The 24,009-nt window shown below is 36.1% G+C and overlaps 1 protein-coding gene across 2 annotated transcripts in view; it reads left to right on the forward strand.

Moving 5' to 3' along the window:
* Window positions 1-24,009, forward strand: part of PREX2 (phosphatidylinositol-3,4,5-trisphosphate dependent Rac exchange factor 2) — a 301,789-nt gene that overhangs the window by 190,828 nt on the left and 86,952 nt on the right. For both annotated transcript variants that reach the window (XM_054246467.2, XM_002758971.6), the window contains exons 33-35: window positions 1,333-1,435; window positions 9,251-9,394; window positions 20,402-20,516. In XM_054246467.2, coding sequence (XP_054102442.1) covers window positions 1,333-1,435; window positions 9,251-9,394; window positions 20,402-20,516 — 362 coding nt within the window. The remainder of the gene's footprint in view (window positions 1-1,332; window positions 1,436-9,250; window positions 9,395-20,401; window positions 20,517-24,009) is intronic.

The following is a 24,009-nucleotide window of genomic DNA, read 5'->3' on the forward strand; positions in this document are numbered from 1 at the left end:
GTTCTTCCAAACTCTTTGTGTCTCTGCCCTCCTTTGGGGTCTTGGGGCTACCTCAACTGATTTTTTTCACATAATGGAGATTCTTTACCACCTCCTTCATATTCTACTAATGCTGCCCCCAAATTTGGCTATAAGCTTATGGCAACTTTTAAAAATGCTGTATACAACATGTTAAACTAACTGTTTAAGAGAATCATTGACTTTTTTTTTAAGAGATGGAGTCTTGCTCTGTTGCCCAGGCTGGAGTGCAGCAGCACAATCTTGGCTCGCTGCAGTCTCAACTTCCTGGGCTCAAGCAATCATTTGACCTCAGCCTCCCAAGAAACTGGGACCATAGGTACCCGCTACCATACCCAGATAATTTTGTTTATTTTTTGAGAGACTGTTCCTCACTATGTTGCTCAAGCTGGTCTTGAATTACTGGGCTCAAGTGATCCTCCTTTCTTGGCCTCCCAAAGTGCTGGGATTACAGGTGTGAGCCACTGTACCTGGCCATTGACATTCTTAAAGAAACAAATATTACCTTTAGAAGATAAGCTATGAATGACAAAGTTAATTATATTTTCATGAAAAAACTATTAAAATAAATTGTAAATAATGCATTAAACCGCTAATGGGAAGGCCAGAATCTAGTACCAGAAAGAAGACATCACTGAGATACACACTGACCTTGTTAGTGTCTGGAACTTACTTGCCTTAGCTATAAAACTATATGCTACAAGAATGAGATGAATGATTAAAAAAAACCAAATCTGATGCTCAAAAGATTCTAGACTAAGATGCCATGAAGGCCCTTGAGGTGAAGATGATTCTAGCTCCAAAGTTCACTAGAAGTAAAATAATCACACATTAAAATTGATTTTAATTACAGTTACTAAAAGTAACAAATTGAAAATGAATAAGTTATCTCATTATAAAATAGGATGGCTATTATGTAGTTTGGCTTTTAAATAAAACAACATTTTTGCTCTTCAGGTGTTTTATTTACAAGATTTTAGAAGTTTAGAGGCAAATAGCATGCTTTTTGTGTTTTGTAAATAATAAATGAAATTAATATGATTAGAATCTAACTGCAAAATAGACTGAAAAATGTGTGTATAACCATTAAAACAACAGAGAAAAGGAAAAGTCTAAAACTACAAAAGAAACATAAGACTTGTTCATTCCATTTTGGGCAGTAAATTATTAGAGAACTCTTTATAATTTTGTTTTGTACCTGGATGTAAATAAAACACAAGTGAAGTTATTTTTGGTTTCTATTTACATTATGTCATGTTATGTTATGTTGCTTTATATCATCTTGTATTATATACTGTTTTTCTTTCTTTGTAGACAGATGAACAAGCCATGTTAGAAGATACACTGGTTGCACTATTTGATTTGGAAAAGGTTTCCTTTTACTTTAAACCATCAGAAGAGGAACCCCTGGTTGCAAGTAAGTAATTAGGTGTTTACAAAATTTATTTGGCATCAAATAATTATATGATATAACTTTGATATTAATATGTTTAAGAAGTATTTCATGAATTGAATGAAATGTATCCTTTTGACTTAGCAATTTTCTATCATTAAATCTGACAAAGGCAGTATTTTAAAAGTTATACGTTCAGAGAAGTAGCAATACGTATGGTTTAATGTCCACATCTTTTAGTTTCTGCAAGTTATTTTCTACTGTTTCCACATTCTCATAAATATACTTAAATATGTCTATCAGTCTAAGAAATCTTCTGCAGTTTGTTGGTATTTTTATATATGCCTTGGTTTTTCAAAAGTATGAGTATTAGGCTAGAAGGTATATGCTTCTTCATGTTTTATTTTTCACATTACTAATGTCCAATGCAATAAATAAGGACTTTATAAATTTTCACTTGATTCATGATCTGACTTAAGATGATAATCATTCATTTATTCATTTATGAAATACTCCTTAAATGCAAAATAATTTTATAATAATTTAAAAGGCAATGATGTGAAAGATATAAAGGGAAATAAAAGAGAGCGAAGGATAACCAACGAAAGGGTAGGCTAAAGGTTGCGGATAACGAATGGGGTAGGGAGGAATCTTTACCTAAAAGAAGAGTAGAGCCCTGAAGAGGTTGAGGGAGGGAGTTGTGGAGGTATTGGAGGAGCAGTGTCCCAGGCTTATTGAACTCTGAGGCTGGGAGCAAACATGGCATGCTGTCAGGATAGCAAGTTGGCCTCTGTATGTGGAATGGAGCAAGTGAGGGGAATGGAACAAGAGATGGGAAAAGCAAAGAGGCCAGACTATACAGGGTTTGCCAGCTGTTGAAAGAGCTTTGCTTCCTAACCATGCCATTGAGCAGATGAATTATGGGATGTGGCTTCCATATTAAAAGGTTGTCTCTGACTGCTGTGTTAAATAGAGTATTCTGGGACCAAGGGCAGAAGCCCAGTGATCCATTAAAAAGCTACTGAATGACCCAGGTGGGAGAGGATGGTGACTTGGCTTGGAGGGTAGCTATGGCGATATTTAAAAAGAAAGAAACATCAATGCTGTTTAATTTATGAAAGTAGATAGAACAATATATGATTAATGTTTCATTTCCTCTGATGAATGAGGAAAAGAACAAGAACAAAGTTAGAAATTTAGTTTGTATTTATTTAAGGATTTTTCTGGTAGAGGGTATTATGTGATAAGGATAATATCATTTGAACAAATTGTGTGGTTTTCTGTGGACATGTATAGAATAGGATATATTTTCATTTACTTGATTAATGTGGGCATAGTTTTGCTGAAGGCAGAGAGAAGTCTATTTTCATGATATAACCCAATATGTTGTTTAAAATTTTGCCTAAAGAACTGTAAGTTCACAGGAATACTGTTTTCTGTGGTTCTCCTATGACATTATTGGCAAATGGTCTGTTGAACAAGTAGGAGAAGAACCAATATCATCAACTTAATAAAATACTTCTTTATTGTCTATCCACTGTGAAAGATTTAACTTTGGAACACATACTAAATATAAAAAATAATCGAGACCATGTAAGTGATCAGTCTGTAAATGTAGATGTCGCTATACCAGACACACACATTTGGAATATATTTAGCAGTACATTTTAAGGCATCTCTTCAAAGTGTAACCTCAACTTCTGAAAATAGTTCTCTAGTGAGAGTCTCGTTTCAATGCTGCACTACTGGCCACTAGAACAGTGAGGATAGTAATATAATTCTTATTTTAAGTTGATTCAGGAAATAAGAAAATTATTCTGTATTCAAGGGTCATCACATCTTATTTAAATGATGTAAGAAAAATGAAGCTTTATTATGAATTGCATGTAGTCTGATCTTTCTGTCACCTAGATGCAGAGAAGTCAGATTCACTAATTAATTACATATCACTGGGATGGAGACTAGTTGGCTGCGTGCCTTTGAGGGAGGACTAAGAGTGGGGAAGCACGCAGGTGTAAAGACATCATTGGCTTTGAAGTCAAGAAATCCAAGTTGAAATCTTGGCTTCATTCTTATTGTTAAACATGAGAACTACAGCTTTCCCTAACTCGCAGGGTTGAGGGGCTTAAATAAGATAATGTATTTGAAAGACTCTAGCATTACATATGGCTATGCTAGTATTCAGTAAGTATTTGAATCCATCCTTCTTATTTTATTACTTTGCATTCTTTTCAAAAGCTATATTTATAGCATCACCTATAATCTTTTTTATGAAAAGAATAATGAGATTTTGAAGAATTATGCCATGCCAAGCAAGTAGAACTCAAATGTCTTGATTAAAGACAGTTAACTTTCATTGAAGAAATAATGATTCAATATATATAACATATTAGGTCCTGAACTAAGTTCTAGGGATATCACAGTGTGCAAATGAAACAAGGCTTTTTTTGTGTGTGTGTGTGGAGCTTAGACACTGATGAGAGGTACAAAGACATAAATGGGCAATTTGACTACTTCAGTAATAAAGGAAATACAAGGTGCTTCCCATGTCTTATTATACAATTAGTGAAGGCATATTAAACTAGCTCAATGGTAAGTTGGTCTATGATTAAATTTATTTTTTGGAAAATTTGCATCAGTGTAGGAGAACATGTAATGACAGCACGTCTTCTCCTTTTCAATGGTGATATGGGTCATTTTATAGTAGTTAATTATTAGAAGAATGAATATGTTTGAGTCCCCTTAGATGTCCTTATATAGGCCAGGCATTGTGCCTGGAGTTGTGGATGCCATCATGGATGAGATAGGCAGGTTCCTGTCTTCATGGAGCTGACAGCCTAGTTGGGAATAAGAAATTGGGAATCAATAATAAATGAAGAATGAGTAATCAATAATCAATAAGAAATCAGCATAAAGATAAGACTGTGGTAAGTTCCATAAAGTAAATAAGCAGATACATAAAGAAAAAGGTGAGGCGGTTCTTCAAGGGGTGACTGGAGGAGGAATCTCTGAAGAAGTAGCTTTTAAGCTAAGATCTGAAGGACAAGAAAGACCCAACCCTGCAGAGAATCAGGGAAGAGCAACCCAGGCAGAGGGAACTAACAGCTTGCTAGACAAAGACTTATTTTCAAACTCCTGGGCCCATTCAATTATTAGAGGCTATGTTTACAAGGATGGGATGGCACTGTTGAAACTCCTTTCTGGGATGAATCCCTCTAGAGGATGCTACCAGAGATCTTTTCCTCTTTCAATATTGGTTTTGAAATTTTTAAGTACTACATAGTCCTAATTATCAAGTTTGTTTTCATAGCTAGTAAATATCCACAAATAAAAGGCAACAGTTTTCAACTCCACATTAGTATTTTGCATTTTTTAAAAAAGACTTTATATTGTTAGAGTAGTTTTAGGTTCACAGCAAAATTGAGAGGAAGGTACAGAGAGTTTTCATATTCCTGTCTCTACACAAGCACAGCCTCCCTAACTATCCATAGCCCTTACCATAGAGGTACTTTCTTAAAATTGATGAGCCTATATTAGCATATCATAATCACTCAAAGTTTATAGTTTACATTAGGATTACTCCTGGAGCTGTACATTCTGTGGATTGGAAAAATATATGATGACATATATCCACCATTATATTATCATACAGAGTATGTTTACTGCCCTAAAATCCCACATGGTTTGCCTATTCATTCCTCCTCCCTCCCACTCTGCACCCAACCCCTGGCATCCACTGATTCACTTTATCCATAGTTTTGCCTTTTTCAGAACATCACATAGTTGGAATCATACAGTAGGCAGCCTTTTCAGATTGTCTTCTCTCACTTACTAACATGCATCTAAGCTTCCTCCATGTCTTTTGATGGCTTGATAGCTCATTTCTGTTTAGCACAGAAGAATATTCCGTTGTCTGGATGTATCAGACAGTTTATCCCTTCACTTACTGAAGGACATGTTGGTTGCTTTTAAGTTTTTTGGCAATTATGAGGAGTGGTTGTAAATATACATATGCAGGTTTTTATGTGGATATAAGTTTTCAGCTGCTTTGGGTAGATACCAAGGACCATGATTCCCGGATTGTATGTTAAGAGTTTTTTAGTTTGTCAAGAAAGTGCCAAACTGTTCTCCAGAGTGGCTATGTACATGGAGACTAGTGAGAAATACAAAGGCATAACTTGACCACTTTAGTGTTAAGGAAAGTACAAGCTGTTCCCCATATCTTATTTAATTAGTGAGAGAGGAATAAACTAGCTAAAGGATTAAATTTTATATAATAAAATTTATTTTGTAGAAAATCTACATTTTGCCTTCAGTGATGAATGAGTGTTCCTATCTCTCCACATCCTTGCCAGCATTTGGTGTTGTCAGTGTTCTGGATTTTGGTCCTTCTATGGGTGTATGGTGGTAGCTCAGAACCATCTAATTTGCATTTCCCTGATACCAAATGATACAGAGCTCCATTTCATATGATTATTTGCCATCTCCATATCTTTTGAGTGAGTTGTCTATTGAGGTCTTTAGCCCATTTTTAAAATTGGTGATATAGTTTGGATGTGTTCCCTTACCCAAATCTTATACTTAATTATAATCCCCAATGTTGGAGGTGGGGCCTGGTGGAGGTGATTGGACCACAGGGGTGGATTTCTCTTGAATGATGTAGTGCCTTCCCCTGGGTACTGTCTTCAGGATAGTGAGTTCTCATGAGATCTGGTTGTTTAAAAATGTGTAGCACTTCCCTGCTTGCTCTCTTGCTCTTGCCATATGATTGCCTGATACCCCTTTGTCTTCTGCCATGATTACAAGTTTCCTGAGGTCGCCTCAGAAGCTGGGCAGATGACAGCATCCTGCTTTCTGTACAGCCTGCAGAACTGTGAACCAATTAAATCTCTTTTCTTTATAAATTACTCACTCTTAGACATTAGTATAGCAGTGAGAGAGAGAATGGACAAATACAATTGGGTTGTTTTCTTATTGTTGAGTTTGAAGAGTTATCTGTGTACTTTGGATAACAGTCTTTTGTCAGGTGGTGTCTTTTGCAAAGATTTTTCTCCCAGTTGTTGCTTGTTTTCTCATTCTCTTGACACTGTCTTTTGCAGAACAGAAATTTTAAATTTGATGGGATCTATTATTTCTTTCATGCATTGTGTTCTTTCTAAAAGTCATCAGTATATCCAAGGTCATCTAAGTTTTATCTTATGTAACCTGGCAGGAATTGTATAGTTTTTCATTATGTATTTATGTTTATAATTCATTTTGAGTTAATTTTTGTGGAGGATATAAGGTGAGTGTCTGGATTTATGTTTCTGCATGTAGATGTCTGGTTCTTCCAGAATCATTTGTTGAAAAGACTATCTTTGCTCCATTGTATTGTCTTTGCTCTTTAGTCAAAGATCAGTTGACAGTATGGTTGGACTATTTCTGATCTCTGTTCTATTTCATTGATCTATTTGCCTGTTCTTTGATCAATACCATGTTGTCTTGATTACTATAGTTTTATAGTAAGTCTTAAGGGGTGTCAGTCTTCCAACTTTGTCCTTCTTTTTCAATATTATGTTGGCTATTCTGGTTTTTTGCCTCTCCATATAAACTTTAGAAATAGTGTGTCAATATCAAAAAAATAACCAGTTGGGATTTTACTTGGTGTTTCACTGACACTGTGGATCAGGCTGGGAAGAAATGACACCTTGACAACAGTGAGTCTTCCTTTTCATGAACATAAAATATCTTTCCATTTACTTAGCTCTTAAATTTTTTTTCATCAGTTTTGTAGTTTTTCTTATATAGATCTTAGGTATATTTTATTAGAGTTATGCCTAAGTATTTTATTTTGGGGAGGTGCTAATGTAAATGGTATTAATGGTTGCTAATTTCAAATTCCACTTGTTCACTGCTGGTATATAAAAAAGCAGTTGACTTTTGCATATTAACCTGTATCCTGCAACCTGGCTATAATTGCTTATTAGTTTCAGGAGCATTGTTTTTTTGTTGATGTTTTTCTTTCCTAATCTTTATTTTCCTTTTTTCTTTTCTTGTTTTATTGCAATAGCCAGGTTTTCCAGTATGATATTGAAAGGAGTGGTAATGGGCTGGGTGTGGTGGCTCGTGCCTATAATCTCAGCACTTTGGGAGGCCAAGGCTGGAGGATCACTTGAGCCCAGAAGTTTTAATGCTCTTAGCTTGAACTTCACTTTAATGTACTTTGTAATTTTCACTAAGTTTTAATTCCTTAATTCCAAATATAACATCTTTATTTATTTTATGTTAGTTCTATAATATGAAACTCCAACTGTTATATCATCATCATTATTTTCTTTCAATAACATTATCCATTTGTTAACATAGAGGTTGCCTATATTGATGCCAAAGATGAAGGGTATGGAATTTAACACAAATTAAAATGTCTGTGAGAGACAGTGTGTGAAAAGGGGAACTAAAGGGTACAAGTATTTAGTAGGTATAAATGTGTATTTTCTTCAGTGTCCATGGTTCTTTTTTTCTTTCTTTTAGAAATCAGAAAAAAAGGATTTTCACAATTATTAAAGTGCTATTAATTTTCAACCCTTTGGCTGAGACACCTGTTCATTCCCTTTTCTAAATTAAATGCTTCGTGTCTTCATTAAAAAAATAGTAACAAAACATTTAAAATAAGTGTTTTATCTACCATAAAGGAGATAAATAATTATTAATGAAATGTCTCCCATATTGATATGCAGAATTAAATAGATAAATTTAACAAGGAGCCTGGAATCTGTGATCATAAGTACCATTTAACCTTGAACTCTACTTTTATATACAGTTTTATTTCAAGAACCAGGTTAGATGTTATAAATACTGAGTGAGGAACATGTATTAAATAAATGCCTTCTACATTTGTTTGTCCTTAATTTTGAACTGATTAGTGTGACTATTCAGCCTTTTAGGATGATTTTACATTCTTTTCTAATGAGACCAAAATATTTGTCATGGATAAATATCATAAAATGGAGAGGATTTATGATAGTATTGTGAAATATTCCTACTGCATTTTAGTTTTCAAGTTGATTGGGGTCTTTTAAGTAATTAAATTTGGGATTTTTCAAAATAGCTCCAAAATTTGGGGCAATTTTTAGTGACTGTGGGGCATCAACAATGGATAATACATTTCCGATATAGTGCTCAGGGAATAGAGCTTGCAGAACCCATGCTAATTTTGATAGTGGTTTATCTGTTACTCAATTTCTTGCACATTACTTAAGAAGTATATCCCAAGGACGCATTCTAACATGTGAATGAAGCAGCTGTCCTGGGAGATTTTGAATCCAAACCATGTGTAGTTAAACACCTCATTTAGTTAAGTGAGACATCTGGTATGTCAAAGTGTAACAAAGTTTCGCATTGTGGATTTTTTTTTTTTTTTTTGAGATGGAGTTTCGCTCTTTGTTACCCAGGCTGGAGTGCAATGGCGCGATCTCGGCTCACTGAAACCTCCGCCTCCTGGGTTCAGGCAATTCTCCTGCCCCAGCCTCCTGAGTAGCTGTGATTACAGGCATGCGCCACTGTGCCCAGCTAATTTTTTGTATTTTTAGTAGAGACGGGGTTTCACCATGTTGACCAGGATGGGCAGGTGGATCACGAGAAATTTTTATAATACAGTAACAAATGCATTGCTTTAGCTAATGAGAAACTGATTTAATCCTCTTCACTGAATACTGTATGTTGAATCCCAACTTGATAAGCATGATCACGTTTAATATGTTGGTGTCTAGTAGTTCTCAGGATTCTTTTTGAAGGTTAACAAAAGTACCATCTAGGATATCCTTATGTTAGGAAGTAACATACTATTAAATGTCATTTTAGATGTTCCTCTTACATATCAAGCAGAAGGAAGTCGGCAAGCTCTGAAAGTTTACTTCTACATTGATAGTTATCATTTTGAACAACTTCCTGAACGGCTGAAAAATGGAGGAGGGTTTAAAATTCATCCTGTTCTTTTTGCACAAGGTAAACTTTTTCTTTTCATGCTTGCTATACTTAAATTATTTTATCTTTATTAATGTTTTTAAAAATGTGATTTTAACCATCAGGACTTTTAAATTAATTCAAAAATATCCTCATAGTATTTGGCTAATATATTTGCTTCTGGGAATGTTTATTAAGGAAATAATCATGTATGATTTAAATATTTATCACATACGGTTGCAGCATTATTTATAATGGAGAAATAAGACATGAGTGAAGTAAATAAAGATAAAATAAATTGAGTTAAACAAACTGCTTCAGTAAGTTAAATTATGGCAAGGTTATTACAGTTGTATGGTTAAAATATATTGTGAGATAGAAAAAGTTTATATATGCATGCAGATTATTAAACAGAATTTATACTTTAGTCTCAATTATGTCATACATGTATGTATACATGTACATATACATATGTTGAAAGTTTTCAGTATCATTTGGGTGGTTAAATTAATGGTTTTAAAATTCTTTATGTCAGTTTTTCTTTTTGGTCAGGAAGTATATATTCCTTTGTAATTTTGTTTTTCCAAAGAGTGACTATTAACATCTGCAGTAGAATAAATTAAGATTAGCATGAACAAAAAAATTCTTGTCGTGAACTCCATTTCTGAGGGAAGGTCTTGAATCTTTTTTATTTTGAGGTCATAAAAATGCTATCCAAAAAGATCAGAAATCTTGATTATTGTGTAATGTCCTCTAGTCTATAATTTCCCTCCACATCCTAAGAAATGCTTGTTGAGGTCACAAGATTATATCAGTTTCTTTGAATGATACCACAGGGAATTTAATTGTTTACTACTTTTGAGTCTTCAAGAACTGCATTGGTTTTACTGTAGAATTTTAATGCTGTAATGAAAAATGAGAAGAGTGGAGAAATAAAATCTATCTATATAAGTAAAGAATGGACAGGCATGTAAAATCTAAATTCACTACTGAATGAAAATTTTGCATTATACCATGATATGGTTCAGCTATGTGTCCACCCAAATCTCATCTTGAATTCCCATGTGTTGTGGGAGGGACTTGATGGGAGGTAATTGATTTGATTACCAGCATGGTGGGACTTCCCCATGTTGTTCTCATGATAGTGAATAAGTCTCACAAGATCTGATGGTTTTAAAAACAGAAGTTTCCCTGTACAAGCTCTCTTCTTTTGTCTGCCACTACGTGAGATGTGTCTTTCACCTTCCACCCTGATTTTGGGGTCTCCTGAGCCATGTGGAACTATAAATCCATTAGACCTCTTTCTTGTAAATTGCCCAGTCTTGGGTATGTCTTTATCAACAGCATGAAAACAGACTAATACATACCACATGCATATTATTTGAAAACCCTGAATTCAATTAATATAGTTTAAAAACTATGACCACCTAAAACATACTTGGCAGGAATACATTTTGATAGATGAAAGTTGCAGTCAAGTGATGATTTTAGAAGTTATTAGAAGGTATTTTCATTTCCCTTTGGAGGAATGTGATTTATAGACATTGTAAGTATAGGTAATCCAAGATTCTATAATTTAAAGGAAGAAGGAAAAAAAGGAACAACAGGCAAAAATGGACTTTGGAGACAAGTTAGAAGAATAATTTAGTCTAAAATATGTTGGGCCAGGTGTGGTGGCTCACACCTGTAATTCCAGCACTTTGGGAGGGTGAGGTAGACAGATAACCTGAGGTCAGGAGTTTGAGATCAGCCCAGGCAATATGGTGAAACCCCATCTCTACTAAAAATACAAATATTAGCCAGGTGTATTGGTGTGTGCCTGAATTCCAGCTACTCCGGAGGCTGAGGCACAAGAATTGCTTGAACCTAGGAGACGGAGATTGCAGTGAGCTGAGATAGTGCCACTGCACTACAGTTTGGGCAACAGAGTAAAACTCTGTCTCTAAATAAATAAATAAATAAATAAATAAAGTGTGTTAAAAACCATTACAGGGCTAGATAGTTTGAGAAGATAGGGACAGATGTTGGTCAAAAATGTTAATTTTACAGGATTTAGCCAGGACTTGTACTTGTTAAAGATTCTCCACTTCTTTTCCTTTATTTCTTTCTTCTTAAAAATGTTGTCTTTGAAATTATTACTGAGATGACAGATGACACTAAGTATCTTTTAAAAATGTTATTACATCTGTGACCTATCAGCCATAAATAGCTGAATAATCATATCCAACAGCACATATACACACAGGCAAATATTATTTTGCAAGCAACCCCTATTTTATTACTTTGGCAAAGGCCAATTTAAATATAATCCCTAAATATATATTATTTCAGTGAATACACTATAGCTTTTAAAATGTAATTTAAAGAAAAGCTATAGCAAACATTAGGCTTTTGTATGCTCATTGCATTAAAATATGAAAAAATATTTGAATAAGCAACAGTAGAAAACTTCTGCAGTTGAGGTCAGAGATAGGTAAAGAAGATGAGAAACATTCTGTCCCATTAAAAATCTGTCAGTGATAAGGCTGTTTATTTAAAGGGGATGTAGAAGTTCTTCTGCCTTTATAAAACTCCCATGAGGAATCATTAGCAGCTTAGTATTCATCAGATTGAGAGAAGCACAAGAAATTCAGACCTAGTTTCAGCAGAGATTACCATCTGGTAATTGAAGGCAATGGTAAATGGAAGAGATTCCAAATGGCATCTCTTTCTGGAATGAAAGTTTATTCAAAGTGTTTTACTTCTGTATATACATGACTCTTTGCTAGCAAATAAAAATATAGAAAAAATGAATGAATTTGAAATTTTCCTGGGAAATTTACTGAAGTCAGACCTCCTAAAGTTATCTGTGGGACCACATACTTAGAGTAGCACAGAAAGCAAATGTGTCACCCTTTTCTCATTTTCCTTGCCTCCATGGAGCACTGGGAAAAGGAGGGCACAGTGGTCGATGGGACATCCTGCGGAAACAGGACCAGCTATTAGATCAGGAATATCAGGGGTAGAAGTGAGGAGGGTTGGAGGCCAATGTGTATTGCTGAAGTCCAGAACTGCAGGAGAACAGGAACCTAGGCAGACAAAAGTGATACAAATTTTCAAGGTAAGGAACACAGAAACAGCTGGACAGGAAAGTAAGCACAAAGCATAACCAACCAAAATGCTAGAATGTGCCAGTCACACTAAGGCAATTTTCTGGCTGGTATTCCTAAGTGCTTCCTATAGGACAGGAAATGATGTTGGGATCCCTCAGCCCTGGGTGAGATAAAGCAAACAGCTATACGTTGGCAGAAAATGAGAGTACAAATACGATAAATATTCAGGGTCACTTCTCTACCCACTCCCCACTGACTACTTTTCCTGTCTCTGTCAGTGGTTCCCAGTACTTAGCTGCACATTAACCATCTTGGAAAGGTTTTAGGAAATACCCAGGCTCTGCCCCATGCCAAATCAATTAAGGCAGAATCTCTGGGAAGTGGAGCCCAAATACCAGGATATTTTAGAAGCTTTCCAGGTGATTCTGGAGTCCACCAAAAATGAGAAACCACCCTAGGTCTGTTGGATTATGAAACACTGTGCAATTATCCAGCTAATCTTTATTTAATTAGACTAATTCATCTTACAAATGTTCAGCTTGTTTAGATTCTGAGGAGCTGAAGCAAGGGGGTCAGGAACAATGTAAAATGTTTCTACATTTTTAGGTTATTAGGATGCAGGCTGTCCTTTGAAGGAGGTGTGATTCTGGTGGGTTAGTTTTCTCCAGCAAAGGCTGGAGAGTGAACAGTTGAGAGATGTCTTCTGCAGCAATAACAGCAGCTGGGCAATGAACCCATCATTTCTGAGAGAGGATCCAAGCCACTGGCTCTTTGAGCATCCTCTGTAGTCTATGCTTTTGCACCCATCAAACCCATGTCTTTGTGTAGGGACTAGAAGAGACTTTTCCAGGATTTCCCTGAGCCTCCTTTCTGGGGTGAGGGGATAATTCAGGAGAGAAAGATGAAAAGGATTAGCTGTAGCCCACAAAGCCCCAGTTTGTCTTATGGCTGCCACAGATTCTCATTTTTCCCTCTTCTGCTAGCCATTGTAGGTTAGCCCCACCCTCTGTCTGAACCTCTGCTGGTTTCTGTGGCTAATCTGTGGCGTGACCAAGACCTTCGTCCCTAAGGAGCTTGATACCCTGATTACTTTACCCTTCTTAGACCAGAATTGCTGCAGTTGTCCATTTACCATCAACTTTGTGCAAGGAAGTACTAAGAGGGACCCCAGCAGACACTGGGGTGCTAAACATATTCCTTCTGGCTCCCATTCTGTAACAGTCACCTTACCTCCTTCTTATGGTTAGGGTGGAGCGGCATTGCTGAGGTGGTGATTGTTCTCGGCTGCAGGTGCCTTGGAAACCCACAGACTCAGTGTTTCAGGAAATGGAAGTTTGCATTCCCCAAGGTAGTCACTGGAACTGATGCATTTGCTTCCCAGGGCTTCCCTGGCAATTTACCACAAGGTGGGTGGCTTAACACAACAGAAATGTAGTCTGCCACAGTTCTGAAGATCTGAAATTGGAAATCAAGATGTTGTCAGGCCATGTTCTTCTTCGGGCCTTTGGTGTCTGCCAGCAGTCCTTGGCATTCCTGGGTTTGTGGTGGCAGCATAACTACAATCTTGGCCCCTGTTTTCACATGGTCTTCTTCCCTGTGTTTGTATCCGTCCTGTGCTTCTAAATCCAAATTGCCCTCTTATAGGGGTGCCAATCATTGGATTTGGGCCTATCAGAATTCAGTAGGACCTCATTTTAATTTGGTTCATCTGTAAAAACACTATTTCAAAATAAGGTCAAGGCTGAATGTGATGGCTCACACCTGTAATCCCAGAACTTTGTGAGGCTAAGATGGAAGGATCACTTGAGCCCAGAAACTTGAGGCCAGCCTGGGCGACAGAGTGAGACTTCCCCTCTTTAAAAATAAAATAAAATAAAATAGCTGGTCCTGGTGGCACATGCCTGTAGTCCTACCTATTCGGGAGACTGAGGTGGAAGGATCACTTGGGTCTAAGAGGCCGAGACTGTAGTGAGTTATGATGGCACTACCGCACACCAACCCAGGCCACAGAATGGGACCCTATCTCAAAACAAAGAAACAAAACAAAGCATAAGGTCAAATGTGCAGGCTCCAAGGGGCTAGAACTTGTCATATCTTTTTGTGGGCACATAAAATCCTCAACAGATGTTAAGCACGGTCATTTCTGCTTTCATCCTTGGATCCTGGACCCGTGTATTCTACCTCTCAGGAATGTGGCATCGTATACAGGTCTTTGATTTTTAAATATATAGTATCCTGAAGTTATAGCATTCCTTCCTTGTAAAGTGTTGTTAAATACCTATTCCCTGGATCTCCTGATGGTAGTTTGCCTTCAACCAAACAGGATATGCGATGCTGGTCTTTTCTCTGCCAGCACACTCTTGGGTATTCTCATTTATTTTACCTCCTGGGAAAAAAAAAGCTGCTACGCAAACCAACTACCCCTAAGTCTTACCTCTTTACAAGGTAACTTTCTTTGCTCAGAGGATAATAAAAATCACATAGAAACTTGAGTCCTTTTTCTTTTAAACAAAAGGGAACATTTTGTTGTAAACATTGTCATTTTCTAAGTGCCCTTTATTCGATTATTTTTTTCCTTCAAAACTCTTCTTAAGGCTCTTTAAAAGATAAATCATTTAGTTTTTCATTTGGGTTTTATGCAGTATTTACAATAGAAACAATACAACTTTTTTTTTTTTTTTTTTTACAAAAGAAGAAATAGTTTCCAGGATGGAGATTTCCAAAATGTTAGGAGTCTATGAAGGTGTAAACCCACCACTCTTTAGACAGCACAGTTCCAGTCACCCTAGTTGTGCCAACTCCTGTTGGAGGAGGATGGGAGATTTCATGATGACTCAATGGCCAATTAAATGCTTATGAATTCACGGGTTATTGCAAGGCTTTCACACACCAACAATCATACAAACATATTCAATGCACACAGGCAGAAATAAAAGAGGGAAACAAACCGTGGTGAGTAGCTCAGGAGGTCTGCAGTCTGACTGAGGCACTAGGAAGGCCTGAATTTCCCTGGAAACATGGATCAGCAAGGGGATGGGGGTCACTGCTATTCTCCTGGCAGAGCTTCTAGCGGCCACTGCCAATGGCAAGGAGGCCTCAGAGTTCTCCTGGCAAAGCCTCTGCAGGCATCTCAACTATGGCCAGTTTCTTGCTGATTTTATGGCCCTCCACAGGAGTGTGTCCATGGTCATTATCTCAGCTGCCTTTTGCCTTCACTTTCCTATGGGGTCTCTGAGGTGTCAGGCCATGGCAGGTGTTGTCTTATCACCTCAGTCCACCATACATCTGCTTATGACTTTGAAGAGTCAGCAGTTTCACTGTGGGCTGAGTGGCTTGTCATGCATGACTCCATTTTGAGACATTTAGAATCACAAAACATTATTGTATATCACATGGCCATTCTCACATAATTTTCATAATGGGATCAACAAATCTTGCTTCTCTCCCAATAACTGGGACCAATTCTGAGGAGTTGTGATTCTTGGTGACCAGTTCTGGATAATTCTAGCAGTGCATGTGCTGTGTCTTATTTAACCAAAAAAGTCTGCTATCAAAAGTAAGTGTTAGCTTACTGACACTGTTCTTAAAATTATTCTTCAGAGACCCTATGTTTTTCCCAATTCGTCTCTTTCTTGGACATGGCTCAAAAGGTATTTTGAGTAAGTGGAAATGTAACTTGCTTCAGCCTAAGAATAATCTCTAAGTTTCTCTAACATGCATTAGGTTTTCCTTTTTTGCTGACTACCTAAATTTAATAGAATGTTTTTCTTCCTCTACTTCAAAAGTAATAGAAGTAAATAAACTAAATATTCAACCAAATATGTCGGTACTGCTTTTGAGAAATATTTTATGGATGAGAACTAAGGAAACTAGGCAAGGAAATGCTAAATTTAACATGTTTGAAAGTAACATGTTATTTAATTTGGTAGAATGTTGTTCTGGGTTTTTTTTTATAACAATAAATAAACAAGATATTTAGCTAAAATAGGGAGTATTGTCGTCTTGCCTCTTATCTGTCATTCAAATGTTAGTTTTTAAATATAGAACTCATCTTCTCATCTTTTTTTGTGCATTCCCCACCACCCTATACATGTGACACATATTTCTTACTAAGACTCTTGGCAAAATTGTTAGGCACTTTTCCAATTTTTAAAACATTTTATGTGATTGTGAATTTTAACTGCTTTGTTAATTTGGAATGATATTGTCAAAAATGTAATGAAAATGGAAATGTATGAGATTGCAGAAGTATTCATTAAAACATGAAATTATGTTTATATAGTGGTTTTCATATTGGAACAAAACTTGGGACAGGACTGGCCATTCTGGCCAAAGTTGAACCATCAAGATCTTTATAAAAATTTGTTCCCAAGTGGTTTCCTCCAAACTCCCTTTCCTCACAGTTCCACTGCTGTCCTTTCTCACTGTTCTCCTTCTGGTCTTTCTGGTCTTAAGTCACAAACCAAAGTGGTTTTGCATGGACCCTTCTCTTAGTCCCCTCCAAACTTTGTGTTTGGCTAAGCACATTCTTCATATTTTGTATCTCAACGAAATTGAATTAAGTAATACCTGTAGAGCATTTGGCATGTTGCCTAGTAAATAAAACACATTCAGTAAGTAAGAATACTCACAGGCTGTCTTAATACTACTATTTAATTAAATTATTCCTCATTAACCATAATTAGTAGGTACATTTATTTTGCACATCAAAAATACAGAACCTGAGAATCTGAGATGTTAATTAACTTGACCAAAGTCGCACAGAAGAAACTGGAGTTTTACTCTGATGCAAGGGCTTTCATCAGCTTTCCAACTAGTAAGAGTAATTTATGCTGAAGTATGACTATTGATAGACGGAATCCTCCCGGGATATTTACCTTTTATGAATAGCAACTTGTGAACGTGGCACATATTTAAGGATTATTTTATCAGGGAGAGAGTCTTTTATTTCCTATGTGTATTCAGCACCAGAAACTTGTTGAGCCAGTTCCAACTATTCTAATTAATGAAGATGTAGGCCCTAAGAGTGAAAACCTGCCCTTTTCCCTTTGAAGGTTTCCTGAAAATAAACTTGCAATAGGCAGATTAATAAGGAAACAAAGTATACAAAATTTATTTAATGTGCACAGGGCAAAGTCATGGGAGAGTGATTACTCAACAACCCAGTGAGGTCCAGATACTTATAGATCCTTCTTTTTTTTTATTGCATTTTAGGTTTTGGGGTACTTGTGCAGAACATGCAAGATAGTTGCATAGGTACACACATGGCAGTGTGTTTTGCTGCCTTCCTCCCCTTCACCCACATTTGGCATTTCTCCCCAGGCTATCCCTCCCCAGCTCCCCTCTCCCCGCTGTCCCTCCTCTATTCCCTGCAATAGACCCCAGCGTGTAGTACTCCCTTCCCTGTGTCCATGTGTTCTCATTTTTCATCACCCGTCTATGAGTGAGAATATGCGGTATTTCATTTTCTGTTCTTGTGTCAGTTTGCTGAGAATGATGTTCTCCAGATTCATCCATGTCATAGATGATGGGGGAGATAGAGAATGTAGGAGGTGGTAACATGTTTATTAGGGAGAATGAATAGATGCATGAGACAGAAATTAACTTGTTAGTGATTGTCTTGGAATTTGAATGAGCTGGAGAAATAGATATTATCTTGGGGGAAAAGTCCTTCTAGGTGAGTTACATTCTGCAGTCTTCTTTTGTAGGATACATAATGAGAACTCCATGGAGGGTAGGGAAAGTAATTGTGTTCTCTTTTACAGGGCTAGTCTTAAGGTAGATAGGGCATATCAGAGAAAAGCCTCATCCGATATCTGCTGACTTACAGAAGCCTTTAATTTAAAGTAATCAGTATACCAGGGTGCCATATTTAAGGGTAAAGTTTCCTACGCTCCTTCCCAGAAGCCATAAGTAATAAACAAGTTAAAAATCTGTAAAACACACACACAGATTTAATTTTCTATACTGAAATAAATGTAGTATGTTTTCTCCCTAATCTTCCTTAATTACTTTTCTCAATTATAAACCAATTGTTTAATTTTCCATGTTAAAAAAATCTTCAAATTTAACAATGATCTTTAAAATTTTATTATTTTCTTCAGTGTTCTGGAATTCTGAATAGTTTAATAAAACTATAGCACAGCTAAAATTAGCAGTCACTTTCCTATTTTTCCCCCTCAAAATGGTGATAGTTTCTTTCATTTTGAAGAAAACTCATGATTTAGTTTAGAAACTAGTGCATTTAGCAGTCTTGGAAGGAGATTGTTTAATCAATTTTGAAATCATGTATTAAAAATTGAGGCTCATAAGTAGTAATGCATTTCAAGACAAATAATTTACATTTCCAACTTGGATCCATGCCATTCCTGCTACTGGCAACCTTTCCACAGGAAATCTTGTATTTCTGGGCCACTTTCCTGTGATTTAATTCCTCTCCAAAATTTTTAAAATCATACCTCACAAAGGTTAAAGAAAAAACAAATAATCAAAACTATTGTTTAAAAATGTATATGCTATTCAAAATACATTTAAAATTAGTGGGATGTTATAACTAAATTAACTGACAATTTGAGTAGAGGTGATTTTCTAAGATTTCATTTTGTACTTTTTATTTATTACATTAATATTTCTTAAGGTTGTTATTTATTTACAATTAAGAATGTGAATCTACATGGGGAGTGAACATTTCTATTTATTTACTGTGACGTGTTTTTGTTGTTGTTACTGTTGTTTTAAGAGACAGAGTCTTACTCTGTTCCCCAGACTGGAGTCCAGTGGCACAATCCTACTTACTGCAGTCTTGAAGTCCTGGGCTCAAGTTATCCTCCCACCTCATCCTCCTGAGTAACTAGAACTACAGGTGCATGCCACTATGCCAGGCTAATTAAAAAAAATTTTTTTTAGAGACAGGGTCTTGCTATGTTGCCTAGGCTAGTTCTGAACTTGTGACCTTAAATGATCCTCCTGCCTGGCTCTCAAAGTGCTGGAATTACAGGCATGAGCTACCATTCCTGGCCTCTGACATATAACGTACAGTTCTGCTTCTTATATATATGTGTCATATGTAATAGATGTGTGTGTATAAATATAAAATACATAGGAAGTATGAGTTTAGCTTCACAAATAATGTTGTAGAGGAGGAAAAATAATTTTCTCTATATGTTTCATAGTTCTTAGTTGGGATGGACCCCATAACAAAAGACAAGTTAACAAGAGAAAAACAAACAGAAGTTTAATAACGTATATACCTCATGTATACATGAGTGATACCTAAAGAAAAGTGACTAAATCTGAAAGAGATAGCTTTGAACTTAGGCATAAATGCCAAGGTTCTACTGTAACAGAAAAAGAAGGGTCTAGGGCAGGCCCAGTTACGAGGAGGTGACCAGGAAAGCACCATCAAATAAAGGAAAGATTTGTTGTGCAGGTAAGACTCTCTGTGATCACCTTCCTTCTCTTCCTAGTACAGAGAGAGAGACACTCTTACAAGTGGAGACTTCCTTCTTAGATGTAAATTTTCTTTATTAAAGGGAAACTTCTACTCTGTTTTCAGAGTTTCTCCTGTGTCTGTGTGCAGTTTCTCAAAATAACCAGATCAAAATAATCCTTATGCCAAGGAGGAATATTTTGGGGTGGTATATTCTGGTCTCCGACAGTTATATTTTGGAGTGGCATATTTTGGTCTCCTGCAACATATACAAAATGTTTTAAAAATAGAGGACAGTTACACCAGAATTTTTTCTGCCCACTGGACAGAAAAATCGCCAAATGTTTGCTATTTATTTTGAGAGCAGAACAGTTTTCATTCATTTTTGAACTTAATATAGTTCTCTTGCATATATGTTGATAATTGGTCCTCTTTGCTAAATTTACTAATAATCAATAAAATTATTACTACATGTGGAGAAATTGAGTTATAAAATTGTTTGCAAAGTATGTTTACTGGTTTCCACAGCACTGGAGAGCATGGAAGGATATTATTATAGAGACAGTGTTTCTGTGGAAGAATTTCAAGCTCAGATAAATGCAGCCTCACTGGAGAAGGTCAAGCAGTACAACCAGAAGCTCAGGTATGTAACATTCCAATTAAAAAAAAATAAGTGTCAATATTTTGATGGAAAATATATTAATAGGATTTTTTGTGTTATTCATTATATTAGATTATTAATGATGTTTCTTTTGATATAAAGTTTGCGTATTTAGGATTTAATGTTTTAAATATTTTCACATGCTATACTTTTTCCAAATAAAAATAATTAAGTAAAAGTGTTTTGAAAATTTTTATGCAAGTTTTAAAATTTTTGAAAAGATAAAGAGAAGGAGTTAAATATATAGTAGAACATTTCCAAGAAAGAAAATCACTGACATATGTTATATTGGTGTCCCCTATGTGATTGAGTGGATTAAGGGTAAACTATATTTCTCTGTGTACCATTAAACAGCTGGCACCCCCACACAGGGAGAAGAATATGTGTTCAGCATGGAACATATGATTGATCATGTGCTTGGTATTGGAAAAAATATTTACTTTTAGTGCATCCCTTAATGCTTGCATTTTACTTTTTCCTCCAAATAATAGTGTAACTGGTACAATGATAAATGACAGGAAAAATTAACCACAGTAAGTGAAGGGAAAATGTATTAAAATTCAAAGGCTTTGTCAACAAATTATTAGTCTTTATATATCTTCTTATCTTATGAATTACCCTGTTAACAGATCACTTAAAAATTACTTAAATTAAGTCTTTTATTTTTAATAGTAAAAGGTATTTTTGTTCTAGCTTTAGCCTTAATAAATCAAAAATACTATTTTGACATTTTAAATTTTTTATCCTGTCAACTTAAAGGAAGAACCTGAGGCAAAGTTAATATAGGTAGAGAGTTTCTTTGGGTCAAGCTTGAGAATTGCAACCTGGGAGCATAGACTCAAATTGCCTTGAACGTTCACTCCAATTAACAGAAGTTACAAATAGATTTTTTTAAGGAAAAATGGGAGACAGGGAGTGAGCTGATACAAAGTTGTTTGTCAGGCATTCTTATTGATTTACAGAAATAACATTGACAAATAACATTGGTTGTCCATTGTTGAGCTCTCGTGTGTGGGTTATAGTGTTCAGTGTGGCATCATGAGGATAAGTTACAGCTACTTATGGTGATAGCAAGCAGTTACAAAAGATAAATAAATAGCTCAAGGAGTAGAGGGATGTGATTGCTGTCTCATTATAATGTCTCTCCAGGCCAGTGAATTAAAATAACTTGCGTTCATCAGATAAAAGTTATATTCTTTTCTCATTTCCCCCTTTTGATAAAAAAATTTCTTCTTGACAGCATGGATGATTAAAATTTGAGTATCAAGGTGTCCATCATTAGGAAGATTCATTCTCAAGTAGTTCTGTCAAAAGTTATTGATTTATAATTGCTGTTGCTTTTTGAATTCTACCTAGATTCAGAATATTATCAATTTAGTTTCCTCAGAAGAAGGAAAACAACAAGAGATAGTGGAAATATAATTTATGTAAGCATTATAACTAAAAATAAAATTTAAATGCCAAAACAACAACAAAAATAAACCTATTCCATTAGGGAGTCAGCTAAAAACATCACGATGAAAATTAAATCTCTCAACACTATGCCCATCAAGCTACCAATGACCTTCTTCACAGAACTGGAAAAAAACACCTTAAACTTCATATGGAACCAAAAGATAGCCTGCATAGCCAAGTCAATTCTAAGCAAAAAGAACACAGCAGGAGGCATCACACTACCGGACTTCAAACTATACTACAAGGCTACAGTAATCAAAACAGCATGGTACTGGTACCAAAACAGAGATATAGACCGATGGAACAAAACAGAGGCATTGGAGGCAACAAAACATATCTACTCCCATACAATCTTTGATAAACCTGATAAAAACAAGCCATGGGGAAAGGATTCCCTGTTTAATAAATGGTGCTGGGAAAACTGGATAGCCATGTGCAGAAAGCAGAAACTGGACCCCTTCCTGACACCTTACACTAAAATTAACTCCAGATGGATTAAAGTCTTAAACATAAGACCTGGCACCATAAAAACTCTAGAAGGAAATCTAGGCAAAACCATTCAGGACACAGGAGTAGGCAAGGACTTCATGAACAAAACACCAAAAGCATTGGCAACAAAAGCCAAAATAGACAAATGGGACCTAATCAAACTCCACAGCTTCTGCATGGCAAAAGAAACAGTCACTAGAGTGAATCAGCAACCAACAGAATGGGGAAAAATTTCTGCAGTTTACTCATCTGACAAAGGGCTGATATCCAGAATTTACAAAGAACTCAAACAGATTTACAAGAAAAAAACAAGCCCATTCAAAAATGGGCAAAGGATATGAACAGACACTTTACAAAAGAAGATATACATGAGGCCAACAAACATATGAAAAAATGCTCATCATCACTGGTCATCAGAGAGATGCAAATCAAAACTACATTGAGATACCATCTCACACCAGTTAGAATGGCGATCATTAAAAAATCTGGAGACAGCAGATGCTGGAGAGGATGTGGAGAAAAAGGAACACTTTTACACTGCTGGTGGGAGTGTAAATTAGTTCAACCATTGTGGAAGACAGTGTGGCAATTCCTCAAGCACCTAGAAATAGAAATTCCACTTGACCCAGCAATCCCATTACTGGGTATATATCCAAAGGACTATAAATCATTCTACTATAAGGACACATGCACATGAATGTTCATTGCAGCACTGTTTACAATAGCAAAGACCTGGAACCAACCCAAATGCTCATCGATGATAGACTGCACTGTGAAAATGTGGCACATATACACCATGGAATATTATGCAGCCATCAAAAACAATGAGTTTGTGTCCTTTGTAGGGACATGGATGAATCTGGAGAACATAATTCTCAGCAAACTGACACAACAGAAAATGAAATACCACATGTTCTCACTCATAGGCAGGTGATGAACAATGAGAACACATGGACACAGGGAGGGGAGCACTACACACTGGGGTCTATTGGGGGGATAGGAGAGGGACAGTGGGGGGGGAGCTGGGGAGGGGTAGCATGGGGAGAAATGCCAGATGTGGGTGAAGGGGAGGAAGGCAGCAAATCACACTGCCACGTGTGTACCTATGCAACTATCTTGCATGTTCTGCACATGTACCCCAAAACCTAAAATGCAATTAAAAAAAAGAAAATTAAATCTAGGTTCTTCTTTAGAGACTTGCAGCCAGGAAATAATTCAATATTTAATCCAAATTATAGGCAAATAATAAAATTCAAAAACAATAGACAAGACTAGAATCTAGTAACAGGCATACTATAGTTTTCTTTCTTTTTTTTTTTTTCTGAAACACTTTTTCTTTATCCAGTTCTCCATTTTTACCAAAGATAAATCTTAGTTGAACCAATTTACTTGCAAAATAAGTTTTAGTGTTATGATATTTTGCCTGCTTATTTGCAGGAAGTGCAAAAGAACAGTGAATGGCCTAGTCTTTTAAGTTAGCTTTACTGGGACTTCCATAAGAGCCTCAGATTCAATTTTTAAAAGCCCAAGG

This window comes from Callithrix jacchus, chromosome 16 (assembly GCF_049354715.1).
Source record: "Callithrix jacchus isolate 240 chromosome 16, calJac240_pri, whole genome shotgun sequence".
NCBI classification, from domain to species: domain Eukaryota; kingdom Metazoa; phylum Chordata; class Mammalia; order Primates; family Cebidae; genus Callithrix; species Callithrix jacchus.